Genomic DNA, 18,336 nt, shown 5'->3' with positions numbered 1-18,336 from the left:
GTTAGTTGATTGCCAGATTGCTCTGTGTGGGTAATAATCCCACCCCCCCCATATAAAAATAATAATTTGGTCACTCAATCCACGACTGTCTGTGGGACACCGCTGTGCACAATTGACTGCCGCGGTTCTTCCACAAAATATAGAGTGAATTCACTTTACACTATATTCAGAAACAAGACCTGACAAAACCCTTGTGGAGTGAGGCTGTAGAGAGGGGGAGGGATTTAGAGGGCCGAGAGTGGGGGGAGAGAGAGGGTGTAGAGAGGGGGAGTTAAGCCCTACCTGTGGTGGGGTCGGGCGGCCCGAACTCCAGGGAGTATCTCAGAACAAAGTAATTATTCCACACGTAGAGCTGGTTGTCACGGGGATTGTAATCGATGGAGGAGACGTACTGATACGGGTTGGGGAAGGTGATGGACACGCTCTCCTCTTGCTGTAGGTTGGTGTTGTAGGCGTAGTCAATCTTGTTGCCCACCACCTCGCTGTCATCGTCTTTGTAGACTGATCGCACGGCGTAGAGGACCCCACATACCATGAAGGCGTTGGAGGCCGAGCGCTTGTCGTAGGCTGTATCCCACGTGCCCTCGAAGCGCAGGGTGTAGGGGTTCAGTTGACTGACCACAAGTCGCCCGTTGTTCTGCTCCGTGGCGTAAATGACCCACAGCCCGTTCTCGTCCACCGCGAGGTCAATGTCGGTCTTGCCGCCCCAGCGATAGGGCGATGTATCGTGATAGTTAGCGTTGGCGATGATGGCTTCCCCGCTCTTGATCCGCGTCCTCAGGTCGTACTTGACGATGTTCCTCGTCCGTTCCTTGTTGTAAAACACGGCTCCGTCATACACCACAAAGCCGGTCCCATCCACGCGGTGAGGCAGCCGATAAGAGGTGGTGGGGCGGGCGGTGACATAATCCTCCCAGGAGGCAAACTCGGTCAGTGTGTCTGTCCTGTAAGGAATCCAGGGCATGTAATAGATCCTATCTCCGGCTTGTAACGGGTCCTTGCACCAGGCTCCGGACTCGTGCTCCGATTCAAAAACATTGGTCGGGTCAAAGACTTTCTGCAGCGTCCCGGGACAGACGAAAACTGAGCAGCGATTAGGATAAAAGAGAAGAACAAATTGATAATTTTGTATATAAATGTCTATCTATTTACATGTGTATATTGTAAAGAAACACGCACACACTTATACAGGCCATATCAGCAGAGCCAATCCGAGATCCACTCATGACGATATTCTAACCACGTTTACCCCCCTGATGTTGTGTGATTTGCACACTTGTTGGACTTCTGGCGGGATCTCGAGTGTGAGTTTGGTAATTGTGAGTTCTTGGTGCATGTGCAAGAAGAGGGTCTGAGTGAGGAGTGGGGGTGAGTGACTTGGCCACACACACACACACGTGCACATGCACACAAGAACACGCACGGGAACACACCCACACACAAACACACCCAGGAACAAATACACACAAACACACATGTACATAAAAAACACACACACAAGAACACACAGAGGAACATACACAATAATTACTTCCATTTACATAGAACCCCTCACGCAGGGTAGCTGCCAGAGCGCTTGAAATCCCCCTCCCATACACACACACACACACACATATATATATATCTATATATAAGAACACACACAGACACAAAGCCCCCGACAATGCTGCACTCCCCCTAGCACTGCGCTGAACGGTCAGCTTAGTCTATGTGATTCCAAGTCTTGATGTGGGGGCTAAATGAAGAGAGAAACATCTTACCTTCAATGTGATGGGATAGACATGCACAATCCTTAGGGTTTGTGCGAAAATATAGAAGCGTGAAGCAAGTTTCCTCTCCACAAAACAAAGCGATCAACAAAATTAGACAAGTTTAGTAAATAATAAAATATAATCCTTGCATTTGATACAGGGCGATTCATAATGTGAGGACGAACAAAGCGCTTCGCATGGAATTACTACAAAGTGAAGAAGGTCTCAAGGTATAATTTGTTTTGGTCTACCAGGTGTTTAGCACATGGGGAAACTCATCACTGTGGTTAACCATATCTAAAGTAACTTTTTTTTCACCCAGTGAGTTGTTGGGATCTGGAATGCACTGCCTTTAAAGGCTGGTGGAAGCTGATTCGATAACAACTTTTAAGAGAGAGGTAGATAATTATTTGGGGAGGACAAGTTTGCAGGGCTATGGGGAGACCACAGGGGAGTGAGATTGAATTTGAATTGAATTTTCAAAGAGCCGACACAAACACAATGGGCTGAATGGCCTCCTTCTGTGCTGTATAATTCTACCATTAACCAATCTGAGAATTCCATCCCACTAACATGGAAATCCCAGAGATAGATTGTTGGAATAGACTGCGTTCTCTCAAGGTATAAATGGGAAGGAAGCACAAACACGGACAGAATTCGAAGCAAGAGAATTTGAGGTCTGCAATATAAATGCTGTAAACCAAGGAATGTTCTATAAAGAAGCTAATTTTAATGACGCCAGACAGTTTCCAGTGGACAACAGTTCAGTTAACCACAGCTGGAGCACATCTACTATAGCGGCACACAAGCAAAGGTGATGGGACACGCACACATAATCTCACACACATACTCACACTCAAGTGCACACAAGTACACTCACACAGAGTGGGGACATCGGAAGGTAAATGGTCAAACCAAACCAGTCGCTATCTCAGCTTTCCGGGGTACAGCTTTCAACTAAGGAGCTCACTGGGGGGGGGGCAGTTACAGACCAAAACGACAATGACTTCCTGGAATGTATTCATGAGCGAAAAAACAGAACAACAACGATCACCATCAAAGTCACGTCCGCGCTGTTAAACGGAGAGTGGGGCTGAGCTGAGTTAACCCCTTCAGGACAGGATTCGAAGAGCATCAGAATAACACCCGCACCTCGTGAGGCCGTCTCTCACCTCCATTACCGCACTCACACCCGCTGACCTCGGCATAAATCCAACCGCACTCGCGGCTCAGCGCTCAACGAGCAATAACGGGAGCGAACTTGACAGACACAGGAGCTCGACTTGGAGAAGCGCAGAGGATCCAATGCCTCGAGGATGTGGATCTCGCAGCCAATTACCAGACTCGGGAAAAGTGGTGAGAATATCACATCACAAATGCAACTCCAAATTTTACACTGTTCAAGAACACTTTTTTAACATAGATACGTAACTATATGTATATATATAGATAAAACATACACACGAGTCAGCAGAAATACAGTGTATTTGGACCACGGAGAGCATTAAAGCCTTAAATTACACAAATTCAAATCCAATTCTTTTCCGGCTGCCTCGTTTTTTTTGAACGAAGGAAGGAAATTAAAATAGCCATAAAATCATATCATAACGGAAGTTACAGGCGTGGAAAAAAACGAAGATCGGGAAAAAAAGCAAGAGAGAGAGAGATTGAGAGAGAGAGAGAGAGAGAGAGAGAGGAAGAGAAAAGGTGAGGAATATACCCCCGAGAAAACCCGGTTGCTATGGGGAAACATGGAGAAAGTTTCAGAAAAAATCAAGCAGATGGCATTTACGGACACAGTGGGACATCCAATGGGTGAGGTAATAGCCTTAAGGAGGTAAAAACATAGAGCCCCAATAAATATCGCTATCATCAATGATTGATATCCCTAAGGATCTCCATGTGACACGAGCTAATGACGATTATTAACACGTAGAGTTAGAATTTGAAATCGTGTTCTCGACTTACAGAAGGCCCTGGTTTTTTATACCAGAGAAAAAAATCAAAAAGTCAATAAAAGGGAATAAACAATTCTTATGGATACAAAAAAAACAAAGTTTTGGGGGGATTGGAACTATAGCTTGTTTTTTTACCTTTTTGTTCCACTTCTATTTAAGCATCGGAAGAGAAAGAGTGAAAAAAAGGTGCAAGAAAAAAGAGAAGAAGATTAACACACTTTTGAGCAGAGCAATGTAGGCCGTCAAATTTTACTCTAAACGCTGACGAGTCAACAAACCTGTCACAGAATATAATAAGTTGTTTAATTTTTTTTGATCTCCTTGTTGGCTCTTCACCAATCTTTGCAGATACCAACAGCGCCTGGGGTTCGGGCTAGTAAAGCTAACAGGACTCCTCCCCAGCCCGTGACGTGCGAGAGAAGGGAGGGTTAGTTTAGGTTAGACTCCATCGCAAGCCTCAACACGAGTGGCCTTGGGAAAAATGAGCGCCCCAGTTATTCCATTAAAACCATTCACAAATGGAACCTGCTGAGCTTCAGTCAGCTCTAAACCAAACCTATGTTCGTTGGATGAAAGGAAAGGATGTGTTAATTGAGTGCAGCCCAGCGGTACCAGGTATCTGAAAGCTCACAATCCCATGCCGGTGAAGAGAATCTTGGTTGAAAACTCCCTGCCTCAATCCTTCCACCTCGCTTGCCTCTTTATCTATCCTCAACTCCTAACTCAAGACCTAACTCTTCAAACGTGCCTATGGTCACCTCCCCCTCTCGCCCGCCCACCTGCAGGGCTCCCATACGCTGTCCTAGTGAAGGACACAATGTCAATCTTGTTGTTGTTGTATGGCTGGACTGTAATGTATTAATAATAATAATGTACAATCTCAGGCTCTGAGATCTCAGAGATGTGGACAATTTCTATTTTCCTTTAAACCTACATCCTCATTGGCTGGATATTCACTTTGTGAATGAGGTTCCAACTCATACTTTCATTGGTTGGATTTCAACTATTACTCAACCCCATCCCAGCCCCTCATTGGCCCCATTGTCAGCCCTTACAAAAGCTCCTGTCCTCATTGGGTGGATCTGAACCTTTGCTAATGCTCACGTCCTCATTGGACTCTGCTTCTTATTCCTCGGGTCCTCCAGTCCTGTCTTAACACCAAAGTCTTTCTCCTTCAGTGGCTAAGGGTTGCCAAGCTCTCAGATGGGACTGTGTGTGGAGTCCTCCCCACCCTATCTCCTCACACGGTGAGAAGGGCTTCATTTTATTGGTGTCCAAATTGCCATGTCCACCTTGACGTTCCCCAAGCAACCAAGAGTAGGATGTCTATCTTTCAGTGAGCACTCCCCTCCCACCATTCTCCCCCATTTTATGAATGAATGATGGTATTCTCCACACAACTCTGCCCAGGGACAAGCTGTTTACAATATGCCCTCATGGTTCGAGATGTCTCATCTGTCACCATGACAGCACATAACCAGATCAGGGCACAATGACCAGATATTGATGTTCTCTATAACTTAGTGACACATGTTTTTCCTTTCAGGTGAGTAGTGATGCCTCTCCCCCCATCCCACTGAGCAAAAACGCTAGTGGCTCAAACACAGAAACTCTTTTGCGAACCGTTGACTAACCAATCAGGGAGCCAATGTGCTCAGCTTCCTCCCCCGTCACCATATTATAATAATCCTTACATTTGATGTAGCGCCTGATCACGTCATTGCAACGTCTCAAAGCACTTCACAGAATATACTGTAAAGTGAATTCACCATATATTTTGTGGGAGAAATTTGGCAGCCAATTGCGAATAGCAATGTCCCACAAACAGTCGTGGATTGAGTGAACAAATTATTATTATTATTTTTTTAAGGGATTAGTACACGGAAAGCGATCCACCATTCAACTATCAAGCTGGTTCCTACTTACAGCTGGTAAACAGTGGCGTTCGTGTGTGGAGTAAGGAGACTTGCCTAAGGTTTCGCCCTGACCCGCTCGGGAATCGAACCCGGGTCTCCATGCTTGGGAGGTGATTACTCTAACCACTGAGCTATAGGACTCCATGGATTGTTCAGCTCCCAGATTGTCAGTCACACGGCTGCCTGGGATTCCTCCCGACCTGGGCTCACAGTAAGATGTGTGTAAGGTACAGAGAGGCACAGAGCTGTACAGTGGACATTACACATCAACAGATAACACACTCTCTGTGTGGCTAGGAGGTAGAGCATGATTGGAAAGTTATATCTTGGATTGTATTTGGCGGCGGCACAGTACAGCTATGCTTTTTTGGGATGAAATAATGGTAAAAATGATGATAATAATTATCGCATTGATACAGCGCCTCATCGTATCATCGAGACATCTCAAAGCGCTTCACAGATTTACTGTCAAGAGCAGTGACTCAAGTGCTCGGGGCTGAGCTGGGGGGTGCTGGGAACTGTGCTGGAGGCTGGGATCTGGGGTCTCATTTTGAGCGATGTGATAACTATCATAACACATGCTGCATGTTAACACCCTGGCAATTGTACTGTATCCAACAGCACAGTAATAAACACAGTTATAAAGTGCAGATGTCGAACAATGTATAACAATTCATAACACAGGACATTCAGGAGGTGGGCACATTGATATTTGCCCATTAACTCGCTGCTTGTTCTGACTCTCCCGTCATAAACTCTTCGAAGCCAAACACACACACGAGGGCTGGAACTGGGATAATGAGGAACCTCACACAGTTAGCAGGAAAGAGAAACAGGCACACATATACATACACACACAGACACACAGACAACGAGGAGAGAACACTGCCGGGTTAGGAACACATCTCGTCGCTTCAGCCTCTGATGGTAACAACTGCTCCGAAGTCAGGCCCACAGCAAATTCCCCAGGGTCCTAGCCTTATGTCTTGAATAAAGAAATACAATTTGGGGCAGAGTTTGGGAAGTTACTCAAATCCAACCTTAACTCAGAAGCTGGATTCTTCCAAGTGTTCGTAGGGCCTGGGAGACATTAGAAGGAGATTCTTCTGTTGGGGACTTTGGTCAAACAAGAAGCCAATTTTCTCCCTTTTCCTCGCACCCCTTCCCCTAATAATAATAATCTTCGTATTTGATATAGCCCCTTATCACGTCTTCAAGACGTTTCAAAGCGATTCACTATAAAGTGAATTGACTGTATATTTTATGGGAGAAAAGCAGCAGCCAAATGCGCACAGCAGTGTCCCACAAACAGTCGTGGATTGAGTGACCAAATTATTATTATTGTTACTCTGTTTCTGTGTGGGAACTACATAGCGTTGTCTGCCTGTAGCTTCCTCAGGTCTGCCTGTACCTCTCCCATGTCAGCCTGAACCTCTCACTCAGCTCTGCCTGTAACTCTCAGGTTCGCCTGTAACTGTCCCAGCTCTACTTGTACCTCTCTCAGGTTTGCCTGTACCTCTCTCAGGTCTCTGTTGTCCTGAGATATGTTTGCTACATTACCTTTAGTGACAAACACAGAGAATCGAGAGGGGAAAACACTAGACAGGGAGAGCGACTGCTGCTGATAGTAAGAAAGACAGGTGGACAAGAGGAACCAGGTAGAGAGAGAGAGAGAAAAAACGAACAACAGGCACAGATGGTGGCAGTCAGAGGCACACAGACCTGAGGCAGGCACAGAGGGACCCAAGGGCAGGTATAGGCGTGGGTGGGGGTGGGGGCGTGCGCTGGGGGGAGGCTGATCATGTTGGGAGATGCGTCCCATTTTCTCCAGCAAGCTCCTCCTGAATTCTAGCAAAGATACGGAAACAGATTAGACAGAAGGGGGAAAGAAAGGAACGAGAAAAAAAAAGGAGAAAGAGAGCATTTGCACTTCAATTCAAATCGAAGATAAAGCAAGCAAATCCTTTCAGAAAGACAATAAATTGTTAACATTTATATATATATATATGTGTATTATATATATAAGGACTAACGTTTGTGTTGGTCTCTTAAACTACAGGCTGCACTTGGGGGAACAGCTTTCATCTGAAATAAAGTCACAATTCAGTGCACTAACACACGTTGATATTCCCCAAATATCTGACTAAGGGAAACATTGAACATGCAAGTGACATGAGTGTGAGAGCGATATAGAATAACACAATAATCCTTGCATTTGATACAGTGCCTTATCACATTGTCGAGACGTCTCAAAGTGCTTCACAGGATTTTACTGTAAAGTGTAGTGACTGTGTGTTTTGAAGGGGAATGCGGCAGACAGTTTGCACACAGCGACGTCCCTGCAAACAGTCATGAAGTGAATGACTGATTTTATTTGGGGGAACTGTCGGCCAGGACACTGGGAGAGAGAGAGAAACTCCCTTCTCTTTTCCAATTGGTGGCAGGATTTAACATCCATCTGAATAGGCAGATGGGACCTCGGTTTAATGTCTCACCTGAAGGACGGTGCCACCAAAAAAGCACTTTGAGGTGTCCTCCTATGTGAAAGGCACAAATCAAGGATTATTTTTATTTAGTGTTAGTATTATTATTCATAGGGAAAACGGTATAGAATGTACCATGAAGAGAAAAAGATAGAGATTGAGAGAATGTAAGTGAAATTAAGGGAAAGGAGTGTGTGAGAGAGAGAGAGAGAGAGAGAATGAAAATGTGAGAGAATGAGAGGGAGAACGAGAAAGCATGTAGGAGAAAGTGCAAGAAACGGTGTGAACGCGTGTGCAAGAGAGACAGAGTAGAGATGTAGTGAGCGAGCAAGTGGATAAAAGTGATTTAACCAAAACACCCAAAACAAAATAAATCTTCAAATGAACATTTACCATAAAGCAAAGCCATTAAAGCAAATCACAAATTAAATCCAAATACTGAGTTATACAACGCAGTCTCTGGAATGATAATAAGACATGAGTTATACAGGGGAGAGGGGAGGGGAAGAGGGGAGGGGGGGAGTGGGAGAGAGTCAGGGGACGGGAAGGGAGAGTGGAGACGTGAGGAGGGGGAGATGGGAGTAGGGGGGGAGGGGAGGGGTGAGAGGGGAGCGGGGTGTTATAAGGCTACATTAGTTCCATCCAAGAGAGAGAGAGAGAGAGTTATAAGGAAACACAAGATACAAAGCCAGACAATTTTCAGAGAGCAAAACGCCATTAGTTCCATTAACCATCCTATTGCAGCGTTCAAGCAAAGATAAGAGGTTAGGACATCGCAGGGTTAGAGACACGGCAGAGAGAAAAAAAGAGAAACTCCTTGCATCTTTCTTTTGTGGACGTTTGTGGTTTAATGGCGGCTCACTGTGCAGAGTTCCCCCTAAACTTGCTATACATGCAACATAGGAGGAAGCCATTCAGCCCCTCGAGCCTGTTCCACCATTCTATAAAATCATACATCAGATCTGTAGCTCAAGTCCAATTACCCGCCTTTGTCCCGTATCACTCGATACCCTGACTTAACAAACAGCCGTCTGTCTGTCTGGCGAGATCTTTGCCTAACGTCTAACCCCCCCTCGTGGACACATGTGTTCAGTCAATTGAGATTAACACAATCACTGCGGGGTCTGCTTCTGCTTCTACTTCTAGAAGCTTCTTCTTTAGAACCTCTGGTTCTATCTACTACATAGACTGTCGCTGTCATCATTTCTGGTTGGTTTCTGTCTGCGTCCCTTGTCCTCTCCCTCTCTCTGTTCCCCCCTCTCTTTGGTGCTCCAATTCCATCTTGGCCGTCTGAGCTGTCCATTGGGATAACAGCTTGCGTTAAACTTGCTCTCATATTTGATGTCTCCAGAGCCCCCTTTGCTATCTTCTGTCTTGCCTGGCCTTCCCTATACCTGTCTAGTTGTTCACAGCAATAAGTGGGTGATGGTACAGGAGGTGTGTGTGTGTGTGTGTGTGTGGAGAGGGGTTGGGGGGGGGGGCTGGGGGTCTATCAGGCAATAATAATAATCCTTGCATTTGACACAGTGCCTTATCATGTCGTTGAGACGTCTAAAAGCGCTTCACAGTGTATTCCACATTACAATATATTTATTGTAATGTGGAATACACTGTATTTTGTGGCTGAAACGCAACAGCCAATTAACTAACAAGCGGGTACCTATTTACTGCTAGGTAAACGGAGGCACGTGTGTGGAATCAAACCCGGGACCTCTCGGTTATGAGCTGAGAACGCTAATCACTATACTACAGGACTCCACATCTATACTAATAAAGATAAAATGTATGTCTGTCTGTCTGTCCACCAAAACGCAATAACCAATTGATGTAGAGACATGATTTATACCTTATCGGAAAGGTATTGCTAGGGGAATGTCATGGGCATATTTCTTTTCAGGGAACTCACAAGCTCATCACACAAGGAGTCCTCCCAACAGGTGTCCTCCCACCAAGGGATCCTCCATAGAGGAGTCCTCCCACTGAGGCATCCCACTGAGTCATCCCAACAAAGAGGCCTCTCAACCAGGAGTCCTCCCAACCAGGAGTCCTCCCAATAGCACATTTTCTTAATCTTAAGGAATAAAGATGCCCAAGAAGCGAAAATCAAGCCTTTCAAGGACAAATAAAAATGCAGGCGAAAGAGAGAAGGCCGATTAAATGAAACTGAAGAACAAAAATCAGCACGGTTGGACTTCGACGTAGAAAGGCATGCAAAAACACAGCAAAATGAAGCCCAGCAGCCGAGGTCACTCCATTTAGCTGCGCTCAACTGTGAGCCAGGCACAGACTACAAATTAGATAGCGCGATCATCACTGAAATCTACAGTCCATGTTGGATCCTTTGGTTGCAAATGAAGCTTCAACGGGTACAGCTAGTAGTTTATAAACAGAAGAACGTGCTTTCGTTCCATTCGTATCTGTCCTGATCTCTCTCCTGTATGCATCCCATATATCATTCTACCTGTCCTCTCCCACTGCTATGTCCTTCTAGTTCTCCTCTCAAGCATGAACCTAGCCTCCTCCAGTGCCCTTTTGTCTATTAAATATGCTCTCCTGGGTGGGATCTAGGTCTATTCTGCCCCCTGCCCCTTGCTAACATATTAATAATAACATATTCATAATATTAACATAACACATTCATAAGGCTGAAGACCTTCTTCTTCGACCGTACCTACGGTCACCTCCCCCTTTCCCTCAGCTCGGCATCAGGCTCCGCCACTGTCACGCGCTCTGGGACGCTACCCTGTGTGAGGGGCGCTATATAAATGCAAGTTGTTGTTGTTGCGAACGGCTGACACACTGTGTTGGGGTCTGACAATCACATCACTGCAAAAAACTAAGAGATTAAGAGATTGACATGTTGACACACAATTGAGACTTCACAGCTCAGCCAAAGGGTTGACAACTTTTCTCTCGGACATAGAGGGGTTGAGGCAGGGAGCGTGGGGGTGGGGCGGTAGCAGGAGAGGGGGGTTTCTATCAGGCATTCAACAAACAGAAGAACGTCTTTTCATTATGCTAATGAATTTTGCTATAAAAAAGTTTGTCATTTTCGGTCTTTGTTTTTGTCTATTTACCTTTGGGCCTTAAAATCAAATTCCAGCCCAGTTAATCTCTGACCTGCTATTGAGTCCAAACTACCTAGAACAAGATTTCACCCCAATTCCGGACTTGTGTAGTACCTTTTCTCCCCCTCCAGCTCTACCCCCTTTGTGTCTATGCTGGTGCTCGCTCCCCCACTGGAGCTCTCTACTCTCTAATCCCATTCCCCACTCTCTTCCCACCGTGTCTGTGCTGGGGGAGGCTCCTGTTAAATCTGATACCAGATGAGTGTCTGGTAGGGAGGGAGCTGTGGCCTGACTAAGTGACTGATACAAAGATTAAAATTTCACACTAACTTGGGTTGCTTTGCGGGGGCTTATCTGCATTAAGCCCCATTTATCAGTCATTAACACAGGCTCAGACTTTCCAAATCCCTTTCAATGCTTTCATCCATGCCAGTATCTTGCCATGGGGCGTTATTATTGTTCCCCATCGCCAGCAAGGCTGACGTCCAAGACAGTGCTTTGGGGGGGTGGGTGTGTGTGTGTGTGCAGTGTCGCATTGTCAGAGATGCCGTCCTTTGGATGAGACGTTAAACCTCACTCCCCGTCTGTCTGTTCAGGTGACGTTAAAGATTCCGCGGCGCTGTTGGAAAATAGAAGGGAGTTTCTCTCTCATGGTGTCCTGGCTGACAATCCTCACAGATACAATCAGTCGGTCAGTGTAGGTCTGTGTGAGCTAGTGTAGGTCTGTCTGGGTTAGTGTGGGTTAGTGTAGGCCTGTCTGGGTTAGTGTGGGCCTGTCTGGGTTAGTGTGGGCCTGTCTGCGTTAGTGTGGGCCTGTCTGGGTTAGTGTGGGCCTGTCTGGGTTAGTGTGGGCCTGTCTGGGTTAGTGTGGGCCTGTCTGGGTTAGTGTGGGTTAGCTGGTTACTCAAAGATCCAGCGAGGGAGGAGAGACAAGTTAACCCATCGCCAGGACGTCACACACTGTAAAAGAATAAACCGACAGATGTACATATGGACGGGTGGGCATACGGTGAGAGGAGAGATGCTGATGGGTTTCTCTGTGAAATTAACTCACTGCTGACAGATTAACTTCTTTTTGGAACAATTTGGCAAACGCGTAGTTAAACAACACAAGAGCATGCACCCGCCCACCCCCCACCCCCCCACCCCACATCCTGAACTCCGCAGTGCAAGGTAGACACAGATCCACACAGCACAGGGACTAAAAAACAACCATGTGCAACACCGCTGTGTGACTGTGTACAGATTCCCCTCAGTGTTTAACACAAGAACATTTGCTCAGCCAAAGACCAAGATCCATCCATTTCGCCTTCCACCATCTTGGCAGTCGCTGCACATGTGGTGTCCCCACACTATATACTGTATCCCCAGATCTTATTCCTTAACATTTCCTATCTCATTTGTTCCTGACAGAATAGTGGTTGATTTCAACACAGCAGGTGTGTTGCTAACTTAACTCAAAGAGGAATTTCAAGACATCTCTGCCTTTAAAACCATTCTTGGGCCCTGGATACAATACTCTCTGTATCATATATATTACTGTAGAAGTACTGTGGATAGGGATAGGGCAGGTATACACTCACTCAATACTGTCAGTCAGGAGGGAGTGCTAAATTTAATTCCTGTCAATAGGGCATAAGGGGACTGGTTGTTTGTGTGTCTGTGTGTGTGTTATGTGAGCTTCACGCTATCAGCGTGTATGAGACCCTCAATGTATCAGTGTGTGTGTGAGACCCTCACTCCCCGATCCCCGTGATAATAATAATAATAATAATCCTTGCATTTGATATAGCGCTTTTCACGTCGGGAGGACGTCCCAAAGCGCTTCACAGAATACACTGTAAAGTGAATTGACTGTATATTTGTGGGGGAACGCGGCAGCCAATTGCGCACAGCAATGTCCCACAAACAGTCGTAGATTGAAAATGACCAATTTATTATTGTTTTTGGTTTTGGAGGGATTATTATTAGGCTCTGTGTGGAGTAAGGAAACTTGCCCAAGGTTTCGCCCTGACCTGCCTGGAATTGAACTCAGGTCTCTCGCTTGCAAAGCGAGTGCTCTAACCACTGAGCTACAGGACTCCGATGTGACTTGTGCTTGCGAGCTGAACGCTAGGTGATATTCTGGAACATTAAGAGCAGCTTTGGAGAGTGGAGATTCCTCTGGTCGTTGGCTAGAGGAGAAAACAGGAAGAAGAGAAAACTCGACTTTCCTTCAAAAGAAAGTACGCGGAGAAACAAGATTAGCCGTGATGAGATCAGCAGTTTTGCCACAGTTTAGTGGAGTGTTGGCGATTGCACTGCTCCCTGAGAGGCTGGTAGATTGGGGGACATCTCGCTTGGCTTCCAACATGCGAGCCATCTCCAAGGGATTAGCCCATGGGGAGGAGGGGGGGTGGGGGAGGCTGTCTTATGTTATGGCGAGACACGATTAACACAGAGAGTGATTATCTTACAGAACGGGGCGGGGGCTTGTTTTGGCCAGGCCCCCCCACCCCCACCTCACTATTTACAGGACAGGGTTTGATGAGAATTGTGTTCTTACAAGGGAAGCGGGTACTTACTGTATGGGACGCATTCATACTGAATCTCCAGGTACTTGTAGGTGCCCGGGCAGGGGTCTGGGAACACATCCGAGCCAGCAACCACTACACATTGTGTGCGGTTATTACATCTGTCCAGAGAGAGAGAGAGAGACTTTAGCCTTCATCATAATAATGATTATTATAATAATAATTCTTGTCATAGAAACAGAGGTGGCTGGGAACACTCAGCAGGTCAGGCAGCATCTGTGGAGAGGAAAGTGAGTTAACGTTTCAGGTTGTGAGTTAACACGAAGGTTAAAGTTCATTGACCTAAAATCTTAACTCACTTTCCTCTCTCCTCATGGCTTTCTGTGGGGACGTCGCTATGTGCACAATTAGCTACCACGTTTGACCACAAAAAAACAGTCACTATACTTGACAGTAAATCCTGGGAAGCGCTTTGAGACATCCTCCAGAGGTGAAAGGAAAGGTGAAAGGAAACTCTGCAGCTCGTGAGCTCTCACGCACCAGGCTCCGTGACCCCATCACTCCCACCCTCGCCGACTCCACTGGCTCCCTATCCCCCAGAGGATTGAGTTCAAGATCCACGTCCTCACCTTTAAGGCCATGTTTGCCCCCTCCTACCTCTCTGACCTGCTGACTCCCTACCAACCTGCCCGCTCCCTCTGTTCATCGGGCTCCGGCCTGCTCCATGTCTCCCGCCCGACCTGCCCTACCATCGGTGGCCAAGCTTTCAGCCTCTCTGCCCCCACACTCTGGAACTCCATCCCATGGTCCCTTGGCCTCGCTTCCTCACTTGCCTCCTTCAAGCCGATCTCAAGACCCTTCTCTTCGACCGTGCCTTTAGTCTCCCTCCCACCTCTCTGCCTTCCCTCACCCCTTCACCACCCCTCCCCCATGCTCGAGCCCCGACACCTGACTGTTCAGTGCTTTGGGACGTCCTCTCGACGTGAAAGGCGCTCTATACATGTCATTTTGTTGTTGTTGTTGTTGTTATTATTGCGACTTTAGGTAAATCAGCCAAAAGGAAAACGACCGCAAGTCTTTGCCAAGACATTTCCCTAAGGATTCGAGACGTCGAGCTCCTGCATTTAGCTTCATCACGAATCTGGAATAATGTCCGTCGCTGAGATACTGACTCACGCTTATTACGTTATAATCTCTTTATAATCATTCCATTACGTGCTAATCCTATTTATATCCTAATCCCCTTGTCACAACACTCTGAATTATTGAATGGCATTATCTGTATTTCTGTATGATTTATGCAAACACAGATTGAAACATGTTCTGCTAACGGGGCAACCAAGCAACATCCCACATGGATTGGCAAGTTTAACAGAAGTTCTTCACTCTTCTGTCGGCCTGTAAGAAGGTGAGTAGTAGTGAATCAGTCCCTTCACAAGGGGAATGAGTTCCTAATAATTATCCTTAATCATCCTTATATTTGACACTGTGCTTTGCATGTCTCGAAACGTCTCACAGGATTTTACCATACGTGAAGTGACTGTCTGTTTTCTGAGCAGCCAATTTGCGCACAGCAATATTCCCAGAGAGCGAGACTGACCAACCCAGCCTGACACCTGGTAAAGTGGAAAGTCTGATGTTCATCGCAACTTTCAAACAAAGCGATAACATACAATACAAAATGACAGTTACACAGCGCCTTTCATGTTGGGAGGACGTCCCAGAATCTAGACAGTTAGGGATTTGGACCCGAGCTGGGGGTCGGGATTGGGAAGAGCAGGGAGAGTAGGAGGATTGCCGAAAGCTCGGTCGAAGAGGAGGGTTTTGACATCACATATTACACCACATCCCATAATAATCACCATTGGTCCACATCTCAGATCCCTCGACCGGCAGCATAATATTAAAGGATTCAATTCACTTTAAGTATATCCCGTGAAGCACTTTGAGACGTCTCAAAGACGTGATAAGGCACTTTATCAAATGCCAGGATTATTATAATAATTATTATGGTGTATCAGTGCCTCAGGCAAAGCTGTAGAACAGTGTGAGACATTGCAGCTCGTTACAATGGCTGACAGCAGTCGCTGTGTGTAATTTCAGGCCCTTTGTGAACTCCAGGTCCATACACTGCTGTTGTGTGAGAACATAAGCAGCATTAGCAAAGCAGAGATTGCACAGTAATGCGAAGGTGGTGGGACTGGGAGTAAAGTAGTAAAGTCACCCTTACACAGACATCAGCACAATCTTCCTCCTGCCTTCCCTCTGTGAAAGGGAGCCACTACTTCGTTCCTCACGCTGCTCAGCCTTAAGTAATAATAATAATAATCCTTGCATTTGATAAAGCGCCTTATCATGTATTTGAGACGTCCCAAAGCTCGTCACAGAATATACAAAGTGAATTGACTGCATATCTTTGTGCGTGAAACGCGGCAGCCAATTGCAAACAGCAGCGTCCCACAAAGAGTCGTGGATTGAGTGACCACATTATTATTATTGGAAACGAGAAGGGAGTTTCTCTCTCCCGGTTCCTGGCTGACAAGCCCCTCAAATAATAATAATAATTCTTGAATTTGATATTGCGCCTCATTACGTCATTAAAACATCTCAAAGCGCTTCACAAGATGTACTGTAAAGTGTAGTGACTGTATTTTGTGGTCAAAACTAGCTGCTGCATTTCTCCCACAAAATACACAGTCACTTTACAGCATAACTTGTGAAGCATTTTCATCATTTTGTGCAGTAAATTCCTTTTTCTTTCCTCCCATCAATGTCACTGTGTTCTCTCTGACTCTCCTTCTCCGTCTCTGTGTCCCTTTGAATCTATCTCTGTTTCGTGTCCTACCCTGTCCTATTCACACACCTCTCTCTGTGTTGGGGACACTGGAAGCTCTCCAAACAGCTTTCAGCGGCAAATTAAAGAAATCAATTAATTTGTAAATTAATGTATCCATTTGCCAACAAATCCATAAATCAGCCGTTAATATATTCGTCGTTTTATATGTTTGCAAATTAATTCAGAGGTTGTGGGTTCGTTTCCAAATTAACTTCCAGATGTGTAAATTAATTCAGATGTGCATTAATTGATAATTAAATACATATATTTGCAAATTAATTTACGAGTTAAAAATTAACTTAATGAATGCGTTTATGAGTTGACGCGTGAATTACATTGAAGACAAGTGCGAGAGTTTGACTTCCTCACAGACTGAGTGTCCTTTAGTAAGAGTCTCTGCGTTCGTTGCTGCGCTTGATCACGTTTGGCAAAATCTCTCTGTCAAGTGTTGTGTTTTGCGAGCGAACGCGGCAGCCAATTTACGCACAGCGACGTTCCCGCAAACAGCCATGAAGTAAATAGCCCATTTTATCTCAATGTTTGATGGCCAAATCAGTTACTTTGAACTCAGAGTCCAGGCTGATGCTCCAGCCCAATGCTAGGGAAGCGCCACAGTATCAGAGACACTGTCCTTTGGATGAGATGTTAAATCGAGCTCCCATTCTGTGCCTTGTTCAAGATCCCGCGGCACTGTTGGAAAAGAGGAGGGAGTTTCTCTCTCTCTCCTGGTGTCCTGGCCGACAATCCCCCAAATACAATTGGTCATTTACTTTGTGGCCGTTTGAGGGGACGTCGCTGTTCTGCGTTTGCCTACAAAACACACAGTCAATTTACATCATATCCTGTGAAGCGCTTTGAGATGTAATAAGGCGAAAGGATGATCCCAAGTTTTGGAAACCAAGCTATTCTGGAAATCGCTGAGTTTTCCCGGTTGGAAGGAAACTCAAGCAGTCTTGGAAAGGGACGGATGGGGAGAGCGGAGGTAGAGAGCAGTGTTTGTGGGTTGCACGGAGCCTGGGTACACAAGGCTGTTACAGAGGGTTGGCGGATATCAAAGCTAGCGGTGAGTGACTGAGTGTTTGAGGCTGATAGCAGATTACACAGCACCGCTGGCCTGCTCTCTGCTTTACACCCACACCTGAGCCAGAGCTGTGAGTAAATGCCATGTACAGCACTCACTGCCATCCATCACTGTGCACCTCTCGCCTGCTCCCGTTCCAGCTGACTGACTCACAGAGGCTGGTACTCACAGCAGAGCAGCGAGCGAAAGAAAGAGAGGGAGATAGGAAGAGAGGCTTTCATTTGCCAAATGCACCACAGACCTGCAAACATCACCAGGTATTTTATAGAGATTACTGTCAAGGGTAGTGACTGCTTGGATTATCCTTTGTGATCCAGAAGGTTGTAGGTATGTTGGGGACTTTGAGCTCACAGTCCAGGCTGACTTGTGGGAGTGCTGCGCTGGGGAGCACACAGCAACGCCTCACAAATGAGCTATTTTATCCATTGTTGGCCAGGAAACTGAGAGAGAAACTCCCTTCTCTTTTCCAACAGTGCCGCAGGATCTTTAACGTCCACCTGAACAGGGCACAGACGGGGAGTGCGGTTTAACGACTCAGCCGAAGGACAGCGCCTCCTCCCAGCATTGTGCTGGAACATCAGCCTAGACTCTGTGTGTGTGTATGCATGTGGTTTGTACGTGTGGGCATGTGTATGCAGGTGTGTGTGTCTGTTTGTCTGTGTATAACCGGGTGTGTGTAGGTGTCCGTGAGTGAGTGTGTCTGTGTATGTGTGAGAGTGAGTGTGTGTGT

General features: G+C 46.2%; 1 protein-coding gene across 1 annotated transcript in view; it reads right to left on the bottom strand.

Moving 5' to 3' along the window:
• LOC103189094 (adhesion G protein-coupled receptor L1) overlaps positions 1 to 18,336 on the bottom strand; it is an 87,375-nt gene that overhangs the window by 22,463 nt on the left and 46,576 nt on the right. The window contains exons 4-6 of the mRNA XM_042344686.1: positions 13,741 to 13,850; positions 3,845 to 3,856; positions 283 to 1,083 (exon numbers count right to left, since the gene is read on the bottom strand). Of these exons, the coding sequence (XP_042200620.1) occupies positions 283 to 1,083; positions 3,845 to 3,856; positions 13,741 to 13,850 (923 nt within the window). The remainder of the gene's footprint in view (positions 1 to 282; positions 1,084 to 3,844; positions 3,857 to 13,740; positions 13,851 to 18,336) is intronic.

Source organism: Callorhinchus milii, unplaced genomic scaffold (genome assembly GCF_018977255.1).
Source record: "Callorhinchus milii isolate IMCB2004 unplaced genomic scaffold, IMCB_Cmil_1.0 Scaffold29, whole genome shotgun sequence".
Lineage (NCBI taxonomy): Eukaryota > Metazoa > Chordata > Chondrichthyes > Chimaeriformes > Callorhinchidae > Callorhinchus > Callorhinchus milii.
The sequence above is the reverse complement of the archived record's forward strand: the minus strand, read 5'-3'. Positions and strand labels throughout refer to the sequence as shown.